General features: G+C 48.0%; 1 protein-coding gene across 2 annotated transcripts in view; it reads left to right on the top strand.

Moving 5' to 3' along the window:
- Positions 1 to 20,725, top strand: part of LOC146860908 (uncharacterized) — an 850,962-nt gene that overhangs the window by 731,546 nt on the left and 98,691 nt on the right. For both annotated transcript variants that reach the window (XM_085644903.1, XM_085644904.1), the window contains 2 exons: positions 16,743 to 16,850; positions 18,073 to 18,203. In XM_085644903.1, coding sequence (XP_085501029.1) covers positions 16,743 to 16,850; positions 18,073 to 18,203 — 239 coding nt within the window. The remainder of the gene's footprint in view (positions 1 to 16,742; positions 16,851 to 18,072; positions 18,204 to 20,725) is intronic.

A 20,725-nucleotide genomic window follows, 5' to 3' on the forward strand; every position in this document is an offset into this window, starting at 1 on the left:
CCAACTCAATATTGAAGGCAGCTGCAGCTCATTAATATTGTTGCACAATTACTCTGAGACCCCTCCTGTTTCTTTTATGAGATCCTGATTTTTATCTAAAAGAAACTTTTATAAATGCTGCACGAACAACACTTCTCTGCAGCATGTTTATACTGGGCTCTCATAAGGCACCCTCAGGAGATAAAAGGAACACAGCCTTTAAAATATCTGCTTTAAAATTATTCACGGACATCGGGCCAGACTCTGCCGAAACAGAGCTTGTTCTATGAGGGTGCCCCCTGACCGGTTGTGGGCCAAAGCCCACTTTCTATGCATGAAAAACGCATCTGGGCTAATGCTTGTGTGGAGCGTCTATTCGCTCTACAAAATCCACGTGTTGTACATGCTCACATGCAACAAGGGATTTAGGCATCTGATGACAAGATCGCGTACATGGAAATCTTGTATCTAGAAAATGGCCCAATTCTTTACTTATGGTGAACCTGAGATCCTACTGTGCTCCAAGCTGCCCTGAGGTACTTGGCATTGCTAAATCAGGCCACGCCTGTAGTTGTCGTATGGCTGCCCAGCCCAACACAAAAAGTGGTTTTCCTCTCCCAAGTGCTGAGCCACGGGAAAACGAAGCCTCGGCATAGCTAAATACATGTAAGGTCCCAAAGGCGAGACCGATAGTATTACACATGCTTGCTAATTACAGCTTGCCCTGAGACTTGGCAACAAATAATACAAGTACCTAAATGGTACAGTTTGCAACTGCGTTAAGGAAATTGAACAATACAGTTTATGCCCCAAACATCCAAAGTTCTCAAATTTCACAGCACGGCGATTACATTATGCAGGATATTTCTTCATTAAGGTGAACTTCGGAAACTTTAGCCGCAGCGCCACCTAGTGTTAAGAAATGTGCTTTTTAGGTCTCGCCTGAGACAGCGCTTTAGCGCTGCTCTCGCGAGAGCTTTTGTAAATGGGGGATCTGGAAGTGCAAACGAGTGCTTTCAGGCCTCCAAATACAGTGCATGTGCGCCGGCCGGGCGCGCGCACCATTTGGAGGCCTGAAAGCACTCGTTTGCTTTCACTTTCGCGGGCCGCACGGCAGTAAAGATCGGCAGTAAAGATTGCAATCTCTTTGTTCCCAGCATCAATGCCTTTTATTTGTGTTTTCGTTTTTCAAACATAAATAAAAGGCATTGTCATTTACAATGCCAATAGCTTAAACTCGCGTAAATGCGAGACCTATTGCATTGCAAATGCTTGTTAACGCTGGGGCTCAAACACGGAATCCCAGCTCCGCAATCTGCAGCTCTGCCGGCTGTGCCACGTTCTCTCGCTAGACTAGCTCCTAACGCCAGCCCGTGCCAGGGATTCCGTGGTCTGCCCAACCATGGGGGCACTAGCGTCTGTTTTGTGAATGCGGGGGCCAAGGTTTCTTGCAGCCTAGCTGAATACAGAACACAACTACTTGAAGTTTGCCTATTCAAAAAAGCAATAACACTTCGATTTTCTCTGATTTGACAAACCTTCACGAGAAAGGCTCCGTATATACAGGCACACAACAAACAACTATGGAAAACATAGCTTTCTGCATTTTGACCGATTCCACTAATTGCCATTACAGGAAACAACTCTAGCATGGCCAGGTCCTAAGACTCAGACACAACTGGAGCAATATAATATACACGTCTTCAACAGACAAGCTGATCTTTGAGCGACAAACTAAAAGAATGTGATTATCTGGGTGTCATTATTAAGATGACATGGACGGGGCACGCCATAATAACAGGGAGGCCCTCATAGATTCCAACAACAGGCAGGCTGAAAACCCAACCTATTTAGGCATCAACAAGTAAAATGCGGTGGGAGTTGGAGCATACATAATTCGCCCACCGACCGCTACCAGAACAAATGCGAAGAATGGGAAAAACATGCCCGGGGAACTTACCCACTATCAACAGGGAGGCCCTCATAGAAAGAAAACTAGTTGCACAACCCAACCACTATTGTGCACAGATGTGAAAAAACAGGCGCAGCAACAAGTAGAAACGCGGCGGGAGCATTTATAATTCGCTCCCCGACCGCTACCAGAACTAGCGCGAAAAAACGTGCAAAACATCCCCGGGGAACTTATCAACTATCCACTGCCCTTGTGCCCACGGCAGCCTTTGGCAGGGCAAAACAAAGTGCCACAGGGGGCCGCAGCGAAGGAACACTGCTCCAACGTTGACAAGGCTGCCCACCATGCCGCAGGGCCTCCGGCTGGAATCCTCCTCCATTTGCCGTTGTCCGCTCCTCCCCGGGACCAAAGCTCCTCCGCCACTCCTGCGCTGCAGAGACCAGTTGCTCGCTCCACTGCTACGAGACTGCAAACCTGTAGAGGAAACAAAAGAGAAAACAAATTACGGGCCGCTGGTGGCCCGGGTGCTGTGCCTGCGGGGAGCAAAGAACAAGAGACTGTTTCGCTCCTCGCACCCCCCTTTTAAGGGGATGCACGGACCGTGCCGGACTAAACCGGTCATACCCCCAAAGTTGGGCGCCCTAGTGAACCGGAAGCACTTTGGTTCACGCCCCTCCCTACACCGCCTATGGGACCCTCACAGAAGGTGGGAGTGCTCCCACCTCCTCCTAGCCCCCGGGGACCGGTGCAACCGCCATAATGGCGGCGCGCGCTATTCTAGCGCTCCGCCTTGCCCAGGATCATCCCTCAGCCCCACCCTCTTCAACATGTACATGACCCCTCTGGCCAATACCGTCAGATCGCAAGGACTCAACACCATCTCCTAAGCCAACGACACCCAATTCATCTTCTCGCTGTCAGAAGACCCCTCCCCCACCAGAGCCAATTTCCACAGAAGTATGATGAACATCGCTGACTGGATGAAAGACAACTGTCTTAAGCGCAACACAGAGAAGATGGAAGTCCTCATCTTTGGAATTAACACCTCGCCATGGAACGACACATGGTTGCCTGCTGAACTCAGCCCATTGCCCGCCCCGCCAGATTACACCCGCAACCTCAGCATCATCTTGAACAGTAAGCTATCTATAGAGAAACAGGTAAACACAGTACCATCTGCCTGCTTCCACACACTACGCATGCTCTGCAAGATCTTCAGGTGGCTCCCAGTCAACCCCGGAAGAACCATCACGCAGGCCCTCATCACCAGCAGACTGGACTACTGGAACACACTCTACGTAGGAATCGCTGAATGCCTCCTGAAGAGACTACAGATAATACAAACCTCAGGAGCAAGACTCCTATTCGACCTCCCCTGACAGACCCACATCACTTCTCACCTCAAGAACGGGGGTTTGAGGACAGGGATTGGGTGAAATTCAGGGAACGGAGGGGTCCGTTGGTGCGCTCTGGAGTAGGAGAAGATAAGAAGGAGGTGTTAGCCCCCCATCCCATCTGCATGTCTCAACAAATAAATCTCTACTTTGGTGGCAGGGGGCAGACGGCCCAGGTGACTGTGGCTATATAGCAAGTCCAGCAACTACTGGTCCTCCATCATAATTCTCTCCACTGAGAATGCAGGGTCTTTCTGAGGATTGTACCAATATTCATTAATGTTGAAGAGGTGGGAAGCTGCGCAATAAGCAAAAATGTCAGCTGTTGCTATCGACAAAACTGCTCGAGAAATGCGTTCACACACAGCTCTGCGACCACATCGAGAAATTTCAGCTCGTAGACCAACATCAGTCAGGTTTTTGATAGGCCTGGGCGAAAATTTCGTTCCGTTCGCGGAAATTGCGATAATTTGACATTTTTGTGTTCCGCGGAGAGCGCGAAAATGTCAACATTTCCAGTTTCCGCAGCTTGGCGATAATTTGTTTCTTGCTCGCGCTGTAAAATAATACATTCTCGCGCGCGCGCGATCGCCTTACCTGAATCCCTGCGTTCGCCGACAAGTTTTCTTGATCCGGTCGCGTTCTCCATGAGATGTTGTATTGTTTTTAGCCATTTGCGCTGTCTCGCGACAGTTCGCGCCCGCAGTGACGTCATGCGTCGCGCGATCACGTCTTTCTTCTCGCGATCATGCACCGCGAGACAACTAAAAACAAGATGGCCGCGCCCGCAAGCAGCCACATGGGTAAGTTGGCGACCCGCAACCATGCAGAAAATCTCGCGAACATGCGGGAAAAAAACTTCCGCATCTTCGCGATATTTCCGCTTGTTTGCGATAATTTTAAACATTATCGCGATAATTTGCGAAAGTTAATTTCGCAAATTCCGCCCACCCCTAGTTTTTGATAAGGGCATATCACAGAAACAGCTCTAACTCACATTGTTGATGACGCCTTGAGAGCTCTTGACCAAGATACGCCTTGTCTTCTAATTCTTCTGGACTTGTCCTCTGGTTTTGACACGATCAAACATGATAACAGACAGACAGAGAGACGCGTCACGGCTCTCAGGCGGTCCTCTGTGTACGTGTATTCTTACTATTTGCACTGTGAAGCGGCACCTGATTTTTAATTGTTTTTATCTTTGGTAAAACTGCTACCTCATTGTTTGAATGTACTAAGGAAGTCAGTCTTTTCCATGTAGGCACCTTGCCCTAAGTACAACTTTAAAAGCACTTCCGCCTTAGTAACGCGGTCTAGTGCTGGGAGGGAGTCGTCAGCTGCTGCGCAGCAGAGCTGATTGGTTGGCGGGCGGAAGGGGACGGCTTCATTAGGACGCTGGAGTGGACGCGCAGCGGACAGACAGAGAGACGCGTCACGGCTCTCAGGCGGTCCTCTGTGTACGTGTATTCTTACTATTTGCACTGTGAAGCGGCACCTGATTTTTAATTGTTTTTATCTTTGGTAAAACTGCTACCTCATTGTTTGAATGTACTAAGGAAGTCAGACTTTTCCATGTAGGCACCTTGCCCTATGTACAACTTTAAAAGCACTTCCGCCTTAGTAACTGGGAGGGAGTCGTCAGCTGCTGCGCAGCAGAGCTGATTGGTTGGCGGGCGGAAGGGGAAGGCTTCATTAGGATGCTGGAGTGGACGCGCGCAGCGGGCGCGCAGCAGGCACGCCGAAGGCGCGCTTAAGGCAAACCCGTCTGCCCCGTCTGCGCCCTGCAGGGACCAGGGGCCACAAACCCTGGCCCAAAAATGTTGAATTCAGAAAAAGAACTGTGGTCCTTTGCCACAGGCAATTGTGTTCTTAAGCCCTCCATCATTTCTATATTGGAAACCGAAAACATCCTGAGGAATCCCGGGATAGTCCCCGCCCCTTTGTCCGGACCCTTAGCTCACCTTGCGCCCACGTCAGGGAAGCCATTGGGCTTGAAAGTGGCGGTCCTGAACACAAGATCTGTGCATAAACACCATCTAGAGATTTTTACGCTCCTTCAGGAGGGGGATATTGATATCCTGTCTTTAACAGAAACTTGGATGGGGACGCATCAGCCCCCGATATCATTTCGTCTCTGCCAGGGAATTTTGATGCCATATGGCACAATAGGCAAGACAATAGAAGAGGGGGGGGGGAAATCTTATAGATACCCTTCAGAGGTCACCCTCACACATTTCGGAAGGGGGGCATACCAATATTGACATAGCCAGCCAATCCCTTAGTAACACTCTTCAATCAGCAATTGACCATTTAGCTCCGGAACGTAGGGAAAGAACAAAATCCAAACGCAAGGGGGCTCCTTTGTTCAATGAAGCTCTGCGCGTTAATAAGCAGAGCTTGCGTAAAGTGGAGAGACAGTGGAGGAAAGCCTATAACTCCTCCAATCTAATCCTTTACAAAACTGCACTAGCCCTTTATAAAAAAGCTATTATCACTAGGAAGGCTGAATACTATGAAGCTCGGTTAATAGAAGCCCATAATAAACAGAAGGAAACTTTTAAGATCCTAAATGAGCTTAGCAAAAAAGTTGTTGCCAAATCAACTCCAATACCTTTTGACGTCAACAATCTACAGACTTTCTTTCTCAAGAAGGTGGCAGATATTCTTCACGACATCAACAAAACTACTATCACCCTGAGCATCCAGAAATTGGCTTTGCCTTCCACCTCATCAGCTCAATCCCTTACTAACTTTCCTCCTCTGAATTTAGAAACTTTGGAAACATTGATATATAAAACCAAATCTGGTTCACCGGCCGATCCTTGTTCCCCTAGGTTTTTTCAGATGGCTCTCCCAGCTTTGGATCACCAGATTCTCACACTTCTAAATGATTCCCTCGCTACTGGCCAAGTACCCTCCAATGTGAAGGTGGCTAGAGTCATCCCCTTACTAAAAAAGCCTGGAGCAGACAAGGCTGAGCTGAAAAATTAGAGGCCCATCTCTCAACTCCCTTTCTTAGCAAAAGTCATGGAGCAACACGTCTTGAAAACACTATCTGGCTTCCTTGAACAATTTGAATTACTCCATCCACGCCAGGCCGGTTTCAGGGCCCACCATAGTACAGAGTTAGTCATGCTTTCTGTACTTGACGATATCAGATTAGAAGCTGATAATAAAGAGCCGAACGCCTTGATACTCTTGGACCTCTCCGCGGCGTTCGATACGGTCAGCCATTCTATACTACTGACTCGACTGGCAGACCTAGGATTTCGAGGGTCTGTCTTCAACTGGTTAAAATCCTTTTTATCTGGACGCTCGCAGAGGGTCCAACTCGGTGACTATATATCGGACAGGGGTAACATCCTTTGCAGTGTTCCGCAGGGCTCTGCATTATCTCCACTCCTTTTCAATATATACTTGCAGCCCTTGGTGACCGCCCTGTCCAAGATGGATTGCCAAGTCTTCAACTATGCAGACAACACCCAGCTTATCCTGACGATTGACAACTCGTCCCACGCTCAAGAGACAGTCCAAAACATCCTAAGATTCACTACCAACTGGATGACTGTTAACTCCTTGAAAATTAACCCAGACAAAACTTAGGTTCTCGTCATTCCAGCAAATAACAACCCTTGGAGTTGCTTGTTTTGGCCCAAAGAACTCGGGGCCCCTCCTAGTCCATCACCATTTGTGAAAAGTCTGGGTATTAAGATCGACTCAGAACTCGCTATGAGTCACCAGGTGCTCTCGGTGGTAGGTACATGTATCGGCATTCTGAGACAACTGAGGAAACTGGTTCCTCTTTTGTCAGTTCCTTCGATGAAGTCCATAGTTTCGGCTACTATCCTTTCGCGCCTCGACTATGGGAACGCGCTTTATTTGGGGCTTCCCCTGAAACTTATGAATCAACTTCAGGTGGTACAGAATGACGCTGCTAGATTGATCTTCAGCCTCCCTAGGAGGACCCATGCTTCACCCCTGTTACGTAAGCTGCACTGGCTGCCTGTTAGACAGCGTTCAAAATTCAAAGGACTGTGTATTGGTCACAAAGCCCTCTATGGTCATGCCCCCGGTTACATAAGGGAGCGTCTTGTCAAATATGTGCCAGGGCGAGTGCTTCGCTCTGCAGAAGCCTTCCAGCTAGTCTGCCCTCGGAGTAACTTGGTTACCAAGGGTGGACGAGCTATCTCAGTTATCCTGCCACAACTTTGGAACCAGCTCCCGGATACTTTACGAAAGGAACCCGGTTTGTTCCCTTTCCAGAAGCTGCTAAAAACTCTGCTATTTAGAGACACACTTTAAGTTACTTGCTACCACGATTGTCCTATCTGCCCGATTGCAACTTCTCTTCTGTCAAGCGCTAAGAGACCTGTCGGTATATATGCGCTATATAAAAGCAAACTACAAATACAAATAACTTGATTAACCTTCTCCAATATAGGATGAGGTTATCTGGCCCTGTCCTAAATTGGTTCTCCTCTTCCCTGAATAACCGAACACAAAGAATCAAAGTCAACCAATCTTTGGCTGCCAGAACCTCGGTCTCTATTAGGGTGCCTCAAGGATCTGCACTCTCGCCCTTGCTCTTTAATCTATTCATGGATCTAACTGCCATTCTGAACGATTCAAACATTCAGTACCACATGTACGCGGATGTACACTCAACTGTATTTGAAGATGTCTTCTTCAGATGAAATTCAAACTCTTGATGGAGCGCTTAAAAAAACTCAACAATGGCTAACACATAACCACCTGTTACTTAATTCCCTCAAAACAGAATTTCTCCTGATTACCCCTCGCAACCACGAGGCCCAACGCAAAACTGGATCGAAAAAATCTCCGCACTTAACTGCACCCCGCATATGGTGGACTCTGCTTGCTTTTTTGGTGTTACCCTGGGCAAATTTCTAAACATGCAAGGTCACATCAGTGCCACCATTAAGAGTGCCAATGAACAGCTCAACACTCTTAGGAAAATCAAACCTTTCCTACCTCTCGAGGACATCCAGTCAGCAGTCTAATCCTTAGTTATCTCACGAGTAGAATATAGATTGGTGACCCTAGCTGGGCTTCTTAAATCTAGGTTAGCTCCACTAAGAGCTACTCTGAACGCCTCCACCAGACTAATCACAGGCGCCAGAGAGCATGATCATATCACACCTGACTTAATCCAGTTTAACTGGCTTCCCATTGAAGCAAGGATCCGCTTCAAGATAGCCTGTCTGACACATAAAGCTATACACTTCAATAGCCCCGTTTACCTGGCAAAAAAACTCTAGCTCTCCGGATCAAGGCGAAACTTAAGAAGCTCCAATACCCTTCTACTGAAACCACCGAAATTCAACAAAAAAAGAACTTACAATCACACCTTCTCAGGGCTGGCTCCAAGAATTTGGAATGCCCTTCCAACGGAGATCAAAACCAACCCCTCGACTGCTTCATTATAAAAACAGGTCAAATGGCTACTGTTCAAAGAACTTCATCAGCAGTAGCCTCTATGTCATTTGCTAGACACTTCCCTCTCGTGCTTGACAATCATTTTTACTTAGTGTGTTGAAATGTATGCTTGACAATTATTTTCACTTTGTGCTTTAAATATGTGCTTGACAATCATTTTTACTTGGGCTTTAAAATGTATTTTGTCATTCTTTGGAAGTAGATCGATGCTAAAACTGCTAATCGGCCCCATTTAGTTGGGCTTTTACCTGTTTGTCCTTTTGCTACCTCTTCTTCCCCTAGCACCCATATTTACTTTTCTGTTTCAGGTTACTCTCATGTTGCTTTATTGTATTGTACTTATACTGTTTAGTCACATCAACGATAGTTTTCCTCTTTGTATAGTGCTCTGATACCTGTCTGGGTCTTGTCCGCGCTTTATAAAACTTTTCACATAAATAAATAAATCCCGCCACAGTAGGTGAATTGAGTACATGTTCGCAGTGCGATGCACGTAGCCCCACCGCCCCACAAGAAGGTACCAAGGAGTGTGTTAATTTGCACAAACTACGATTGAGGGACACTATATGGGAAATTCTGAAGCCTATATAACATCTGTGGTAATGGGACCATCTTAAAGATGGCAGACCTGCCATAGAGGGAAGAGGGAACCAGACCTGCACCTCGTCTCTGATTTTGGGTATTAGAGGATTTATGTTGCGTGCCCAGGACACCGCCTGTTCAGTGGACACAAAAACACCCAAGTACGTAAAACCATCAAATGCATGTGTGAACTGTGTCACCCACATGCCCCGCCCTTGATCACCGCAGACCGGGAAAAGTATGGACTTGGACGGATTTGTGAATAGACCCTATGTTTCCCCAAACAGTCTAGGATCTGCAAGATCCGTGGGCCCGTAAACCCCGAGTTTGTAAGGAAAAACAAGACATCCTCTGCATACAGTGCAATCCTATCCCACACTTCTTCGGACCATTGAATCTCGTCGCATCGAGTTTGCCAATGGTTCTATCGCAAGTGCGAAAAGAAGCGCGAACAGGGGGCATCCTTGTTGCATGCCCCTACTAATGGGAAAAGGGGCCGACACAGCCCTGGCGACTTGCACAGAAGCAGAGAGATCCGTGTAGAAGAGGTGAGTGTAGGATATGAATCACGGGCCAAGGTTTAGGGCCTGTAGGAGGAGGAATAAGTACTCCCAGTCCAGCTAGTCGAAGGCTTTATCATTATCCGTAAGCTGGACCGCCGCAGGGTGTCTCAGCCTCGTTACCATAGCTAGGGGGTTGTGTACTCGCCTGATGTTGTGGGGCGTGGACCGTCGTGGTATGAAGCCGGATTGGTGTGGGTGGACCAGTTCCGCATTATGCGGTAGGAGACGATTGGCAAGGATCTTACCCAAGAGTTTGCCTCAAAGTTTAATAATGAGATGGGACGATAGGAAGATGGATCGTCTGGGGGGGGCGGCCTGGTTTAAGGAATACTACAATTTCGGCGTGCCGCCAATTAGGTGGGAGAATCCCCAGCTCAAGAGACCCTGTAGTGCTCCAAGGAGATGAGTATTCTTTACTAGACTTAACACAAGACCAAAAACGACAAAAATCCACAATACTGTAATCAATAATAATTCTTCAAGATGGTAGAAATAGTTAAAAAATATGTTATTCACTTAAAAGCAGTCTTTAGCAACAGATAACCCCAACTGGAGTTATCACGACATCGAAGTCAAAGAGATCCCAAAGTACTGCGCCGACCGCGAGGTGCACGGCGTCGGCCCCAGAGTCAAAACAGCCCCACAAAGAACAGTACCTTGGAAAAGCGAAAACAGACAGCTCACGGAGCCGGGGAGGTGCGGCGTCGTTGGCGCTGCGGCGTCGGTTCCTTGCTTCGGGGGAGATGATGCGTCGGGACCTGGATGCTTGCGCAGGCAGGGGAGGTGTCTTTCCTGACCGGAACGGAGGTGACGTCACGATGGCACCGAAACCACGGTTCCGTACGATGTCATCATGTCGATGATCGGCTCCACGATGATGTCGGCTTCGGAGTCGATGCGGCACAGGAGCAGGCGTCGAGCTGGTGTCGCAAGTCGGAGCAGCACTCACGGCTATGGCAGGCTTACGATGTTGTTCGCTGGCGTCAATGTGGCACGGCGGCCGGCGTCGGGTCTATGTTGCAAGTCGGAGCAGCGCTCACGGCTTCGGTGCAGAAAACGGTGTCATTCGCTGGCGTCGGTGTTCCAAAATTCCCTCTGTAGCAACTAGAACAGCAAGTTCCAGATGCAGGCAAACAGAAGGGGTGAACTCTGGTATCGCTGAGACTTCAGTCAGGAGGCAAGCTCAAATCAAGCCCTTGGAGTAATGTTCTGCAAGATGATGAACGTTCTTTAAAAGTTCCTTCTCCTCTCCTTGGCACTGAAGATACCACTGTAGGCCATCCCAGCAACACAGCACACCGGCAGGGGGGTAGTCCAACTCCTACAGTTTCCTTTGGTTCTTCTCCTTGGCAGAGTTTTGTCTTGTTGTTCCAGAAGTGATCTAAAGTTCTGGGGTCTGGGTCCCCCCTTTTACACTCAGGCAGAGAGGCCTTTGCCTAGTCCAAACCAGTTCTGGTCAGTCCTGAGCACTCTGTTGACAAGACTCCTTCTTTCCTTTCACAGTGTAGGCCAGGGACATCAGACTCACCCTGTCTCCTGGAATCCCCAGCCCCTGTCACTCAAACTCCAGACAAGGAATACACAACCTAGCAGAGGCAGGCTTGGATAGTTAGGCAAGAAAATACCTACTTTCTAAAAGTGTTTTTTTCAAACACAGAATGTTAAAACCAACTTCACTAAAAGATGTATTTTATCATTCTGAGTTCAGGCATACTAAACTCGAATTTCTACCTAGTTCCCTGAGTCAGTTAGGATTATAAGATGTTATAATCAAACTACCCACTCTGGCCTCTGGGCAACAGGTAGCCTTGCAATAGTGAAAAATAAAAAAGGCTGTAATTCACTATTAGGACATGTCACACACACCAGGGCATGTCCTACCTTATACTTACAATGCACCCTGCACTTGGGCCTACCATAGGGGTGACTAATATGCGGAAAAGGGAAGTTTTAGGGACTGGCAAGTGGGTGCATTTGCCCAGTCAACATGGCAGTACCAGACTGCACACAGGCTCTGCAATGGCAGGCCTGAGTCACACTTTACAAGCTCCTTCTGTGGGTGGCACAACCAGTGCTGCAAACCCACCAGCAGCATTTGATTTACAAGCCCTGGGCACACATGGTGCACTCTACTAGGGTCTGACAAGTAAATCAAAAAACCTATCATACAATCACTAACCAATGCATCAATTTAACAAAGGGAGGACTTGCACTGTGGCACTGAATAGCAGTGGCACAGTGCCCAAAGCATCTAAAACCAGCAAACAGTTAAAAAACAGAGGAGGCAATCAGAAAAAAATGGAAGGGAGACTCAGGTCTTACAGGAACACATTAGGGCCCGGGGCCCGGCCCGGGCACATGGCGTGGAAGTTGGTGGTGAGCTCTTCTAGTGTGACGGGGCGTCCATTTGATTGTGTGTGCTATCTGAAAGTGGTTTCGGCGGTATTTGGTGTAGAAATTCCCATATTGAATCTGGAGATAGACGTTCCCCCTTTTTTGTACAGGTCGGTGTAGTATGTGGCAAATGCGTGGGCCACCGCGTGGGGGTTAGTGCAGAGAGTGCCATCTGTTCCCCGAAGTATTGGTATGGGGGCCTGTGCTTGTGCAGCTTGTCACAGACGATGCAGTGTCTTGCTTGACTTGTCACCCCACTGATATATCCGATGTTGCGTCGCCTGCAACGCCTGTTGAGCTTCATTTGTGAGTAATTAGTGGATCTGTTGTTGAAAGAAAAGGAGCTGATGGCGGGCCTGATCCACATCCCTGGCCCGCATCCCATCCTTGAGAGCTAGCTGATGAGACTCCGAACCCACAATTTGTGCAAGGCGTTGCCACTTCGCCCCTGCACAGTAACTGATATCGACAACACGTATAGTGGGTTTGAGGGTCTCCCATAGAGCTATAGTTGAGGGCGTGGACTCAGTGTTTAACGCAAAGTAGTTTGATGCAACCTGGTGGAGGGTTGCAGTGTATTTGGGGTCCCTTAAGTGCCATGGTGACATTCGCCAGCAGAATTGGGATAACTGAAGTCCTATGTGTAGAGTAAGTGTCACTGGCGAATGTTACGAGAGTCCCCGTGGGAGATAGACATGGACGCGACCCGGTGGACAAATGGCAATGGGAGAAACATGTAATCAAGCCGGGATAAGGACCCATATGTAGGTGAGAAGAAGGTGTAGTCGGTGTCGGTTGGATGGTATGCCCTCCACACATCAGACCAGCCCAGAGAGGCTGCTAGGAGACATAGCTTGGATTCACCTGTGACCTGTTTAGGGTCACCAGGGCGCCCCCTGTTGATATGGTGCATGGTGTCATTCCAGTCCCCTCCCATCACTGACAAACCATCAGGCAAGGTCCACACAGTCCTATGACTTTCTCCGTGAATGTATGTCCGAGTGGTGAGGGGGGAGTGTAAAAACTGTCTAGAACCAGGTACTCCCCATATAGTGTGCCAGCAACTGTGGTGTATCTCCCGCTAGAATCCAGCCATGTTTGAGCACACCTAAAGGGAATTCTGCGATGGATAAGGATGGCTGTACCCCGTGACCATCGGATGAACCCAGAGTGAAATATTTGGTCGAATCCATAGCGTGCCAGGCAGGGCGCTCTATTGCCCATCATGTGGGTCTCTTGTATCAGCAGTATATCAACCCCAAGTCTCTTGGCTTGTTTTAACACTGCTGCCTGCTTGATTTTATCTAGCATCTCCCGTACATTCCAGGTTACTACTCAAATCTTACCAGAGTGAGCTATCTGTGTATCTGTCATAAATAAATCTTGGGGAATGGTAGTATACATGAGTGTGGTGTGTGGAAGCAGGAAGGCGCCCATGCCTGTGTCTAGCCATTAACAGATTTAAACCATATAACATGAACATCCCTAACCCCCTTCCCCCATACCTAGAGGAACTTGAAGTATCTGTCACGGTGGGGGCTTTCACGGGACCCCAAAGTTGGATCCGGGAGGCCCCACACCAATGGAGCCCCAAAAACCCCATCTTCCCATTCATCAGTCTTTAGAGCATGCGGATGGAGCTCGTGAGGGCCTACCATGAAATTCAGTTTCCCGCACGTAGTTTGATCCCAGAACTGTCAAGGCACATTCTTAATATCTGATTCTAACATGAGAGAAGAGAGGAGTGTAGTATAGAAGAGAGACAAAAGGGGGAGATACGAGAGATTTTAACCAGACAAATTATGAGTCTTCTACTTGTGTCTGGGGGCGCCAGTTCAATCGCCATCTGTGTCTCCGCTTCGATTAATGTTTCTTTGCGCGGCTCTGTCTGGTGCTCTGAGAGGAGTCCGATTACAGCGTAGGCGGAGTGTTCCGCCTGAGTGAGGTAGTTTCATCTGTCCATTTGAAGACCTCTTCTGGGGTGTTAAAGAATATAGTTTTGGACATATATATGACTCGTATTCGTGTGGGGTACAGCAGCATGTATTGGATGTTGAGATCTCTAAATTTGCGCTTGGCGGCCACAAAGGATTGACGCTACTGTTGCATGAGACGTGTATAGTCTGGATCAGTTTATCTTTATGGCCCCGGGCTACTGTAAGACCGCATCCCCGTCTGCGTAGTTCAGGAGCTTGGCGATGATCGGATGGGGCTGCTCTCCAGGGGGAGGCCTCCTAACCAAGGCTCTATGGGCTCGTTCTACAACAAAACATGGAGAGAGGGACCCATCCGGCATCAATGAGCGCAGCCACTGCATTAGGAATTTTGTCATCGAGGACCCTTCACAATCCTCGGGGAACCCCACAAAGCGTTGCGGGCAGCCCTCTGCATCCTCAACTATCGTAGCAAGTTCTTAAGTGATGACAGTTAGGCAGTTGACTTTTTATTGTAAGGTTATAACTGTGTCTTCCAGGACTGACACTCGAGTCTCCGCTTCATTAATCCGGTCTACTGCTTTGCGAAGGTCCTGACATAGGAAAGAGAATTCTGTGCCCAGTGCACCAATTTTAGCGTTTCACATGTTGCGGGATTGCGTAATCGCCACCAACAGGGCTGCATTATCCGCGATTGGGTCTCCCCCATCAGAACCGTAATGCTGCGCCGGTGAAGGCTGTCGTGTATTGGTCCAGAGTGCTCTGCTGCGTCGAAGACGCGGGCTCTTTGTCCTTTGCCATAGTGACTATGATGGTAGATCTCTACAGCCGACCCACCTGGGCGGAGGTCCCCAGACAAAGCTGTCGTGACAGAGTGGGAGAGGGGGGACCAGTAATCGGCCCTCACTGACTCAGCCTGTCCTGGGCAGCAAGCCGCACCGGGGCTATCACGGCAGCTTCCACCACCCAAGGACCGACTGCAAGTGGACCCTCTAAGAGGATCTCACCAGCTGGACCACCAACTCCCGGTAATTCCCCCTCATCCTGTAGGTAGTTAGTCCGTGGCAATGCCAAGGGCAGCCCCCCTGGCGCTCTCCCTGTGATGTCCCTGTGGCCAGCAGCCGATCGGTCAAGCCCAAACGCACCGCCCTTGGAAGATGGCCCTCCTTCGACAGCCACAGGTCCTTAGGCCCGATAGCCGCGTGCCCATGGGTGGGGCCAGTTGCACCAAACGCCCCAAAATATTTCAGGGCTTTCCACTTCCCCCACTGCTGCCAGAATGCCCCCCCCCCCCACCAGGCTACAGCGACTCACTGCTCCCTCGGATCAAAGTCAGCCGCCCGCCCTGCTCTCATGCCCGGCTCCACTCGATGTACTCCGCGGGCCAGCCGGCCCACCGGGAGGCGGCATCCTCCAGCAGCATCCCCAGTCCAAGGGGGCTTCCCTGCTGACGCCCGCCGAGCATCAGTTGAGGTCTTCTCTTCGGGGAGCTGCCTATTCCCGGCCGCCGAGCTCACCCACAGGCCACGTAGCAGCCTGCCCCCATGGCACCCCCGGGACCGCCGTTATTTCCCAGCAGCCACCCACCCTGCTGAAGGCGGCCAATACAGCACCATGCACCGCTCCACTCAGTCCGACCCAGCCGATGGGGAGGCGCCGGCATCTGCCCGGCAGGCCCACTTAGGCACGTCACCAGCTGTTAGGGCACGCTATCCGGGGGCCACAGCTCTGTTGTCAGCGCACATCACACCCCATAGTCTCTGATCTGCTATTGGTCTAGTCTGGGCACCAGATATGGAGAAATAGGAAGGATTTTGACGGGTATTTAGCACGCTGGGCCAGAGGGCTCTAGCAGTCGTCCGCCATGTTGGCTCATCCAGCCACGCCCCTCCAATATATATTGAGCCACATTTTTACAAAAAAGTCTGACTACTTTCTTATCCACTTTCTTCCCTCCCACAAACACGAGCTCCTCTAAAGTGTTTTTGTTTATTTGTTGCACTCGCATATTGTGTATCACTAGCTTATTTTTAGAACCAGTGTAATGTTAGTGAAGAGATGCAGGCCATCACATCCACCCCACTCAGAAAATGTATAAGAACCACTGTGCGTGGCACTCTGTCTGCCCTACATCCTGAACATGAATATCGAGAAAAATGAAAGAAAGGTCATGAGCTGGTGGTGAGATGGGGCTGATATGCAGCCTTTTACAGCAAAGGACTAAAATACCAACCACGGGGCACAGACAACTGTATGAATTGTCTAGAATGTTTCTCAAAACTGCTTATAACCAGCCTAAACAGTACACTACAGATTCCCTGGAAAGTAGGAAACTTTCAAACTGTGCTTTAGGGACTAATGCGCTAGATACGTTAATGTTGAAGTATGACTAGCAAGAGCTGTTAAAGTATGTGGTCATTCTAAATATGCGGCAAAGCCGAAACCAGCCTCACGAATGTCCATTGTGATCATTGCAAAACAATTGGTGAAATTACGATAATCTCCGATATTGTAATTTTACCCATAGGTGCCCCTGTGAATGCTACAGTAATTTACAGAACAAGCGAGTCCAGCATTACTACAAAAACTACTACACACTGCTTCTGTGAAGTGAATGGTACAAATTATCATCCAGGTAAGAGCAGAATATTAACATATGTGAATTAGTGGTTGCAGCTCTTCTTATGCATGCGTGGTTCCATCTGTAATTCCGAAAATCGGCCTTATCATTTATTAAGCTTATTGTCCATGTTTTACTCAATTGAAAGAAATGATTAGCGTGTTCCAGAATATGAATGCATTGTATAACCATACATAAATAGACATCTTACCCCCTTTTGCTAAAATGTTTATGCTTACTTAACAAGGCATTCGTCTTTAACCCCTTCCATGCCCATGACGGAACGGTTCCGTCATGAGCATCGGTTGCGCTGTGCTCATGACGGAACCGTTCCGTCATGGCCCCGCCCGCGCTCGAACCCTTCAGCACCGCGGGGGAATTCCCGCCGCGCTGAAGGGGTTAAAAATTCTTATTAGAGAGTTTAGCCGACCAGCCGAACTCCGGGGCATTTCATCAAGGGCTGAAGATATAATTATCGCCGCTTTAGCGTCCGTTTTTGGGCGAAAAGCGGCGATAATTATATTGCATTATTTGCAAGGACACGCCAGCGCGTGTTTCCTTGATTCAGCTCCCGTTTTGCTCACGCCTCGCTTTGCATCTCTAATGAGATGCAAAGGAGGCATGCCTGGCAAAACACCATGGGAAAATATCGGTATCCCAGCTTCGTAATATCATCAACGAGCAGTAGCGATATTTTAAATCCCGTTAACTATGCCACAGGGTCGTATCACCAAGGCTATCTCTGAAAATGTTATTAATTCTTGGTGATGGGATTTTCTGTACTCCAGTGTTTCAGAACTTCAAATATTTACATAAAAACAGCCTTACTGGACAAGGGTGATTTTGGTTGCAGCATGTACCCTTTCAACATTGAGAATGTTGTCTGTGTTTTAACCTGTATATTTAGCTAGTGGCTGCAAAACCCGAAATTTGAAATGCTCCCCCAGATGGTAAAAATATTTCTTAAACCACAAAAAGGCCTTTCATTTGAGCTCTTCAGAGAGTCACCGTCCAAAGTGTCTGTTCCTGATCAATTGTTAGTTGAGGGGCACAGTGAATGTGCTGTGGTTTCCTTGTGAACCCGCTGGGGATTAACAAATGAAAGCTAACATTATTTAATCGAATATATCTTGCTTTCGGATTAAAACATATTTCCTTTAGTCTTCTCCCTGCTTTGAACTGATTAAGCTATGATTCAACTGTCTCCCTATTTTAATTTGTGTTCAATGTGCTGCAGGGGAGTTCCTTTACCCCTTGACGAACATTGGGGGCTGCGGGGGTTACGCCATCTGCGGTGATGACTGTCGGGTTCAGCGGTACCTGGCAGACTGTCCTTCCTTCTGTGGGCACGTGGATCCACCGAGACAGGTAATTGCTCATTTATAAATCAATGAAAGTGCCTCTTGAGGGACACACATTCACTCAAACTGCAGCCTGCAGTAATGCAGAAAACCTCACGTCATCAATCACGATAGGTCCTGATGCAGTTGGTGCATGCAGAGAAACTGAGATGCAGCTCAGGTAAATGTTTTGTGTTTTCTTCCCTTAGAGCCTTTAACTTTATCTTTTTAGAAATCTTATGTTTAGATATTCTAAAAACTGCAAATCGTTAGGCTATCCAGTCAGGACATTGCTAACAATTACTAGTAATAAAAGTGTATTTTTCATTTTACTGGTTCATACAAAGTGTTAGCGACCTATGGGGCATATAATCAAGACAGGCGATAAAATTATTGCCGCTTTAGCGGCAGAAATCTGCAGCTAAAACGGCGATAATGGGCTTGATAATATGCTCTATGGAATTCCAATAGAAGCTCATGTTAGATGTGAACGACATCTAACCTGAACCTCAATTGGAATTCCATAGAGCATATTATCAAGACCATTATCGCCGCTTTAGCTGCAGTTTTATGCCGCTAAAGCGGCGATAATTTTATCGCCTGTCTTGATAATATGCCCCTAAATAATTAACTCAACGTCGTCCCAAAATGCTTGGGCATGCTCAAAATTCCACATGGCTGTCAGAAACAAAGGAAATCTGTAAGAGTCCCATTTCGGCACAGATGGCAGTCATGGGGGGGTGGGGGTGGATGGGAGGTCAGCTCTTGACACGTTTTCTCTACTCTTGTTAGCTGTAGTGCATGTTTAAACATTCCTGTACTCTGAGCTCATGCTTCGAAATGTTTACTCAACCTGTTGTGAGCTTTTCCTTGGCAAACTGGATGGTATGTACAAAAAAAATCTATAGAACTGCAACAGTTTCAATTCTAGAACAAGAGGTTCCTCTGCCATCTTATACAGGCCTCCAACCCTCATGCTGAGGCATTTCCACTCTCCTTGCTTCACTTTCCTTCCTCTGTACCCATGTGCCACTCCTCTGCTTTTCATGTCCCTCTAGCATTACAGGACTTATTTATTCATTATACAAGAGTTTTGTAAGGCGCTGCATATACACTTTTGGATGTGTCTAATCAGGTAGGGAAGGAGACTATATGTCATAGACTTTGGCCACAGTCCCCGTGGTGCACCGAATTTCCATTAGAAAGTAATTCTGTATAGTTCAATGAAAAAAATTTCTTGCAGGTTCAGCAGTGTTTCATTTCGAAAAAAGTTTGTGCTGGGGCACCATGTTTTGATTAGAAGTCCTTGACTTCTTGGACAGCTCTTGGAATTTGGGGGCGGGGAGGGAGCACCAAGGCTGTACATTATTATTTCTACCTCACTCATCTTTAATTTACCACCAGTAGCGGCTCCTGGAAGGAGATCCCCTCTAGCTCCCCTCTACATTGCGCACGCTGCATTGCCATTTGGCGATGCAGCGTGCGCAGTGTAATTAGTTTTGTTTATTTTTTTATGTACTTACCTTCGTTCTGCCGTATTCCGTGGTTTACTACCCCCCACCCTGCCCCTCCCTCGCCCCGCCTCACCGCCCCGCAGCACTCCCTCCACAAGCCGCTACTGCCTGCCCCTTTATCACACCCTTCCGTATCTCACCCTTTCTGGTCATTTTCAACCCTGCTTTCTTTCTTTGTAACTGTTTTTCCGTCTTTCTCTTTTTTGTTCTTTCCCTCATTTGTATTTTTGTCTCTCTTACTCTGGTGATGTGAATAAATATGTGCCGATTCCACAACGTTTTTTTTAAAAAGGACTAGGGTTCTGTTTAAATGGAGTGGTTGAGTGCATACCAAAGCCTTCATCTCTAGCAAAAGTAATGCATACACAACTACTTTAAATGGACTTTGATGTTGACTGAAGGTTTAAGCTTGTTATTGGTCCATGATGTTGTCATATTCTGATGGATAGAAATGAATGAAGCACCAGCTGTGCATCGACCAAAGAGGAAGAGTCCTACCCAAGTGTGGCTGCCATTTGGGTATTTGACACTGGTCGCTCTTAATGCACTACCACGTACCACTGGGGAAGGTCCTGTTGTGTACAGGGTACATCCTTTTGCAAAACTCTGCAAAAAAAAAAACTGGGTCAGTTGAGACCACGAGGTTCATCTGCTACTGCCACCTCCGAAGCTAGACGAGGGCCACCATCAGAAGCCAGATACTCCTACTTCTGTCTTCAGGATCTTGCAGAGCATCAAGACGCCACTGGACCTCAGCAGTTCTAACACATGACCCACCGACGGCCAAGTACAATTCCAGTGAGACAGAGTGTATTCAGAAAAGCTAACACAGCCATCCATTACCCAGAGGAGTGAGTGAGAGACTATTTGCCCATCGCAAGCCAGAAAGTGACTATATGTCAACAGCACCTTTATTAGCAACTACAGAATGAGGGTAGGGTACAGAGCAGGGGGCCCCTTGAAGCATACTGGACTCACTTCTATGCATTTAGTATCTGGGACATTGTTTTAATTTGCAGAAGGAGCTTGAGTGTAT

The sequence above is a fragment of the Triturus cristatus genome, chromosome 3_1 (assembly GCF_964204655.1).
Source record: "Triturus cristatus chromosome 3_1, aTriCri1.1, whole genome shotgun sequence".
NCBI classification, from domain to species: domain Eukaryota; kingdom Metazoa; phylum Chordata; class Amphibia; order Caudata; family Salamandridae; genus Triturus; species Triturus cristatus.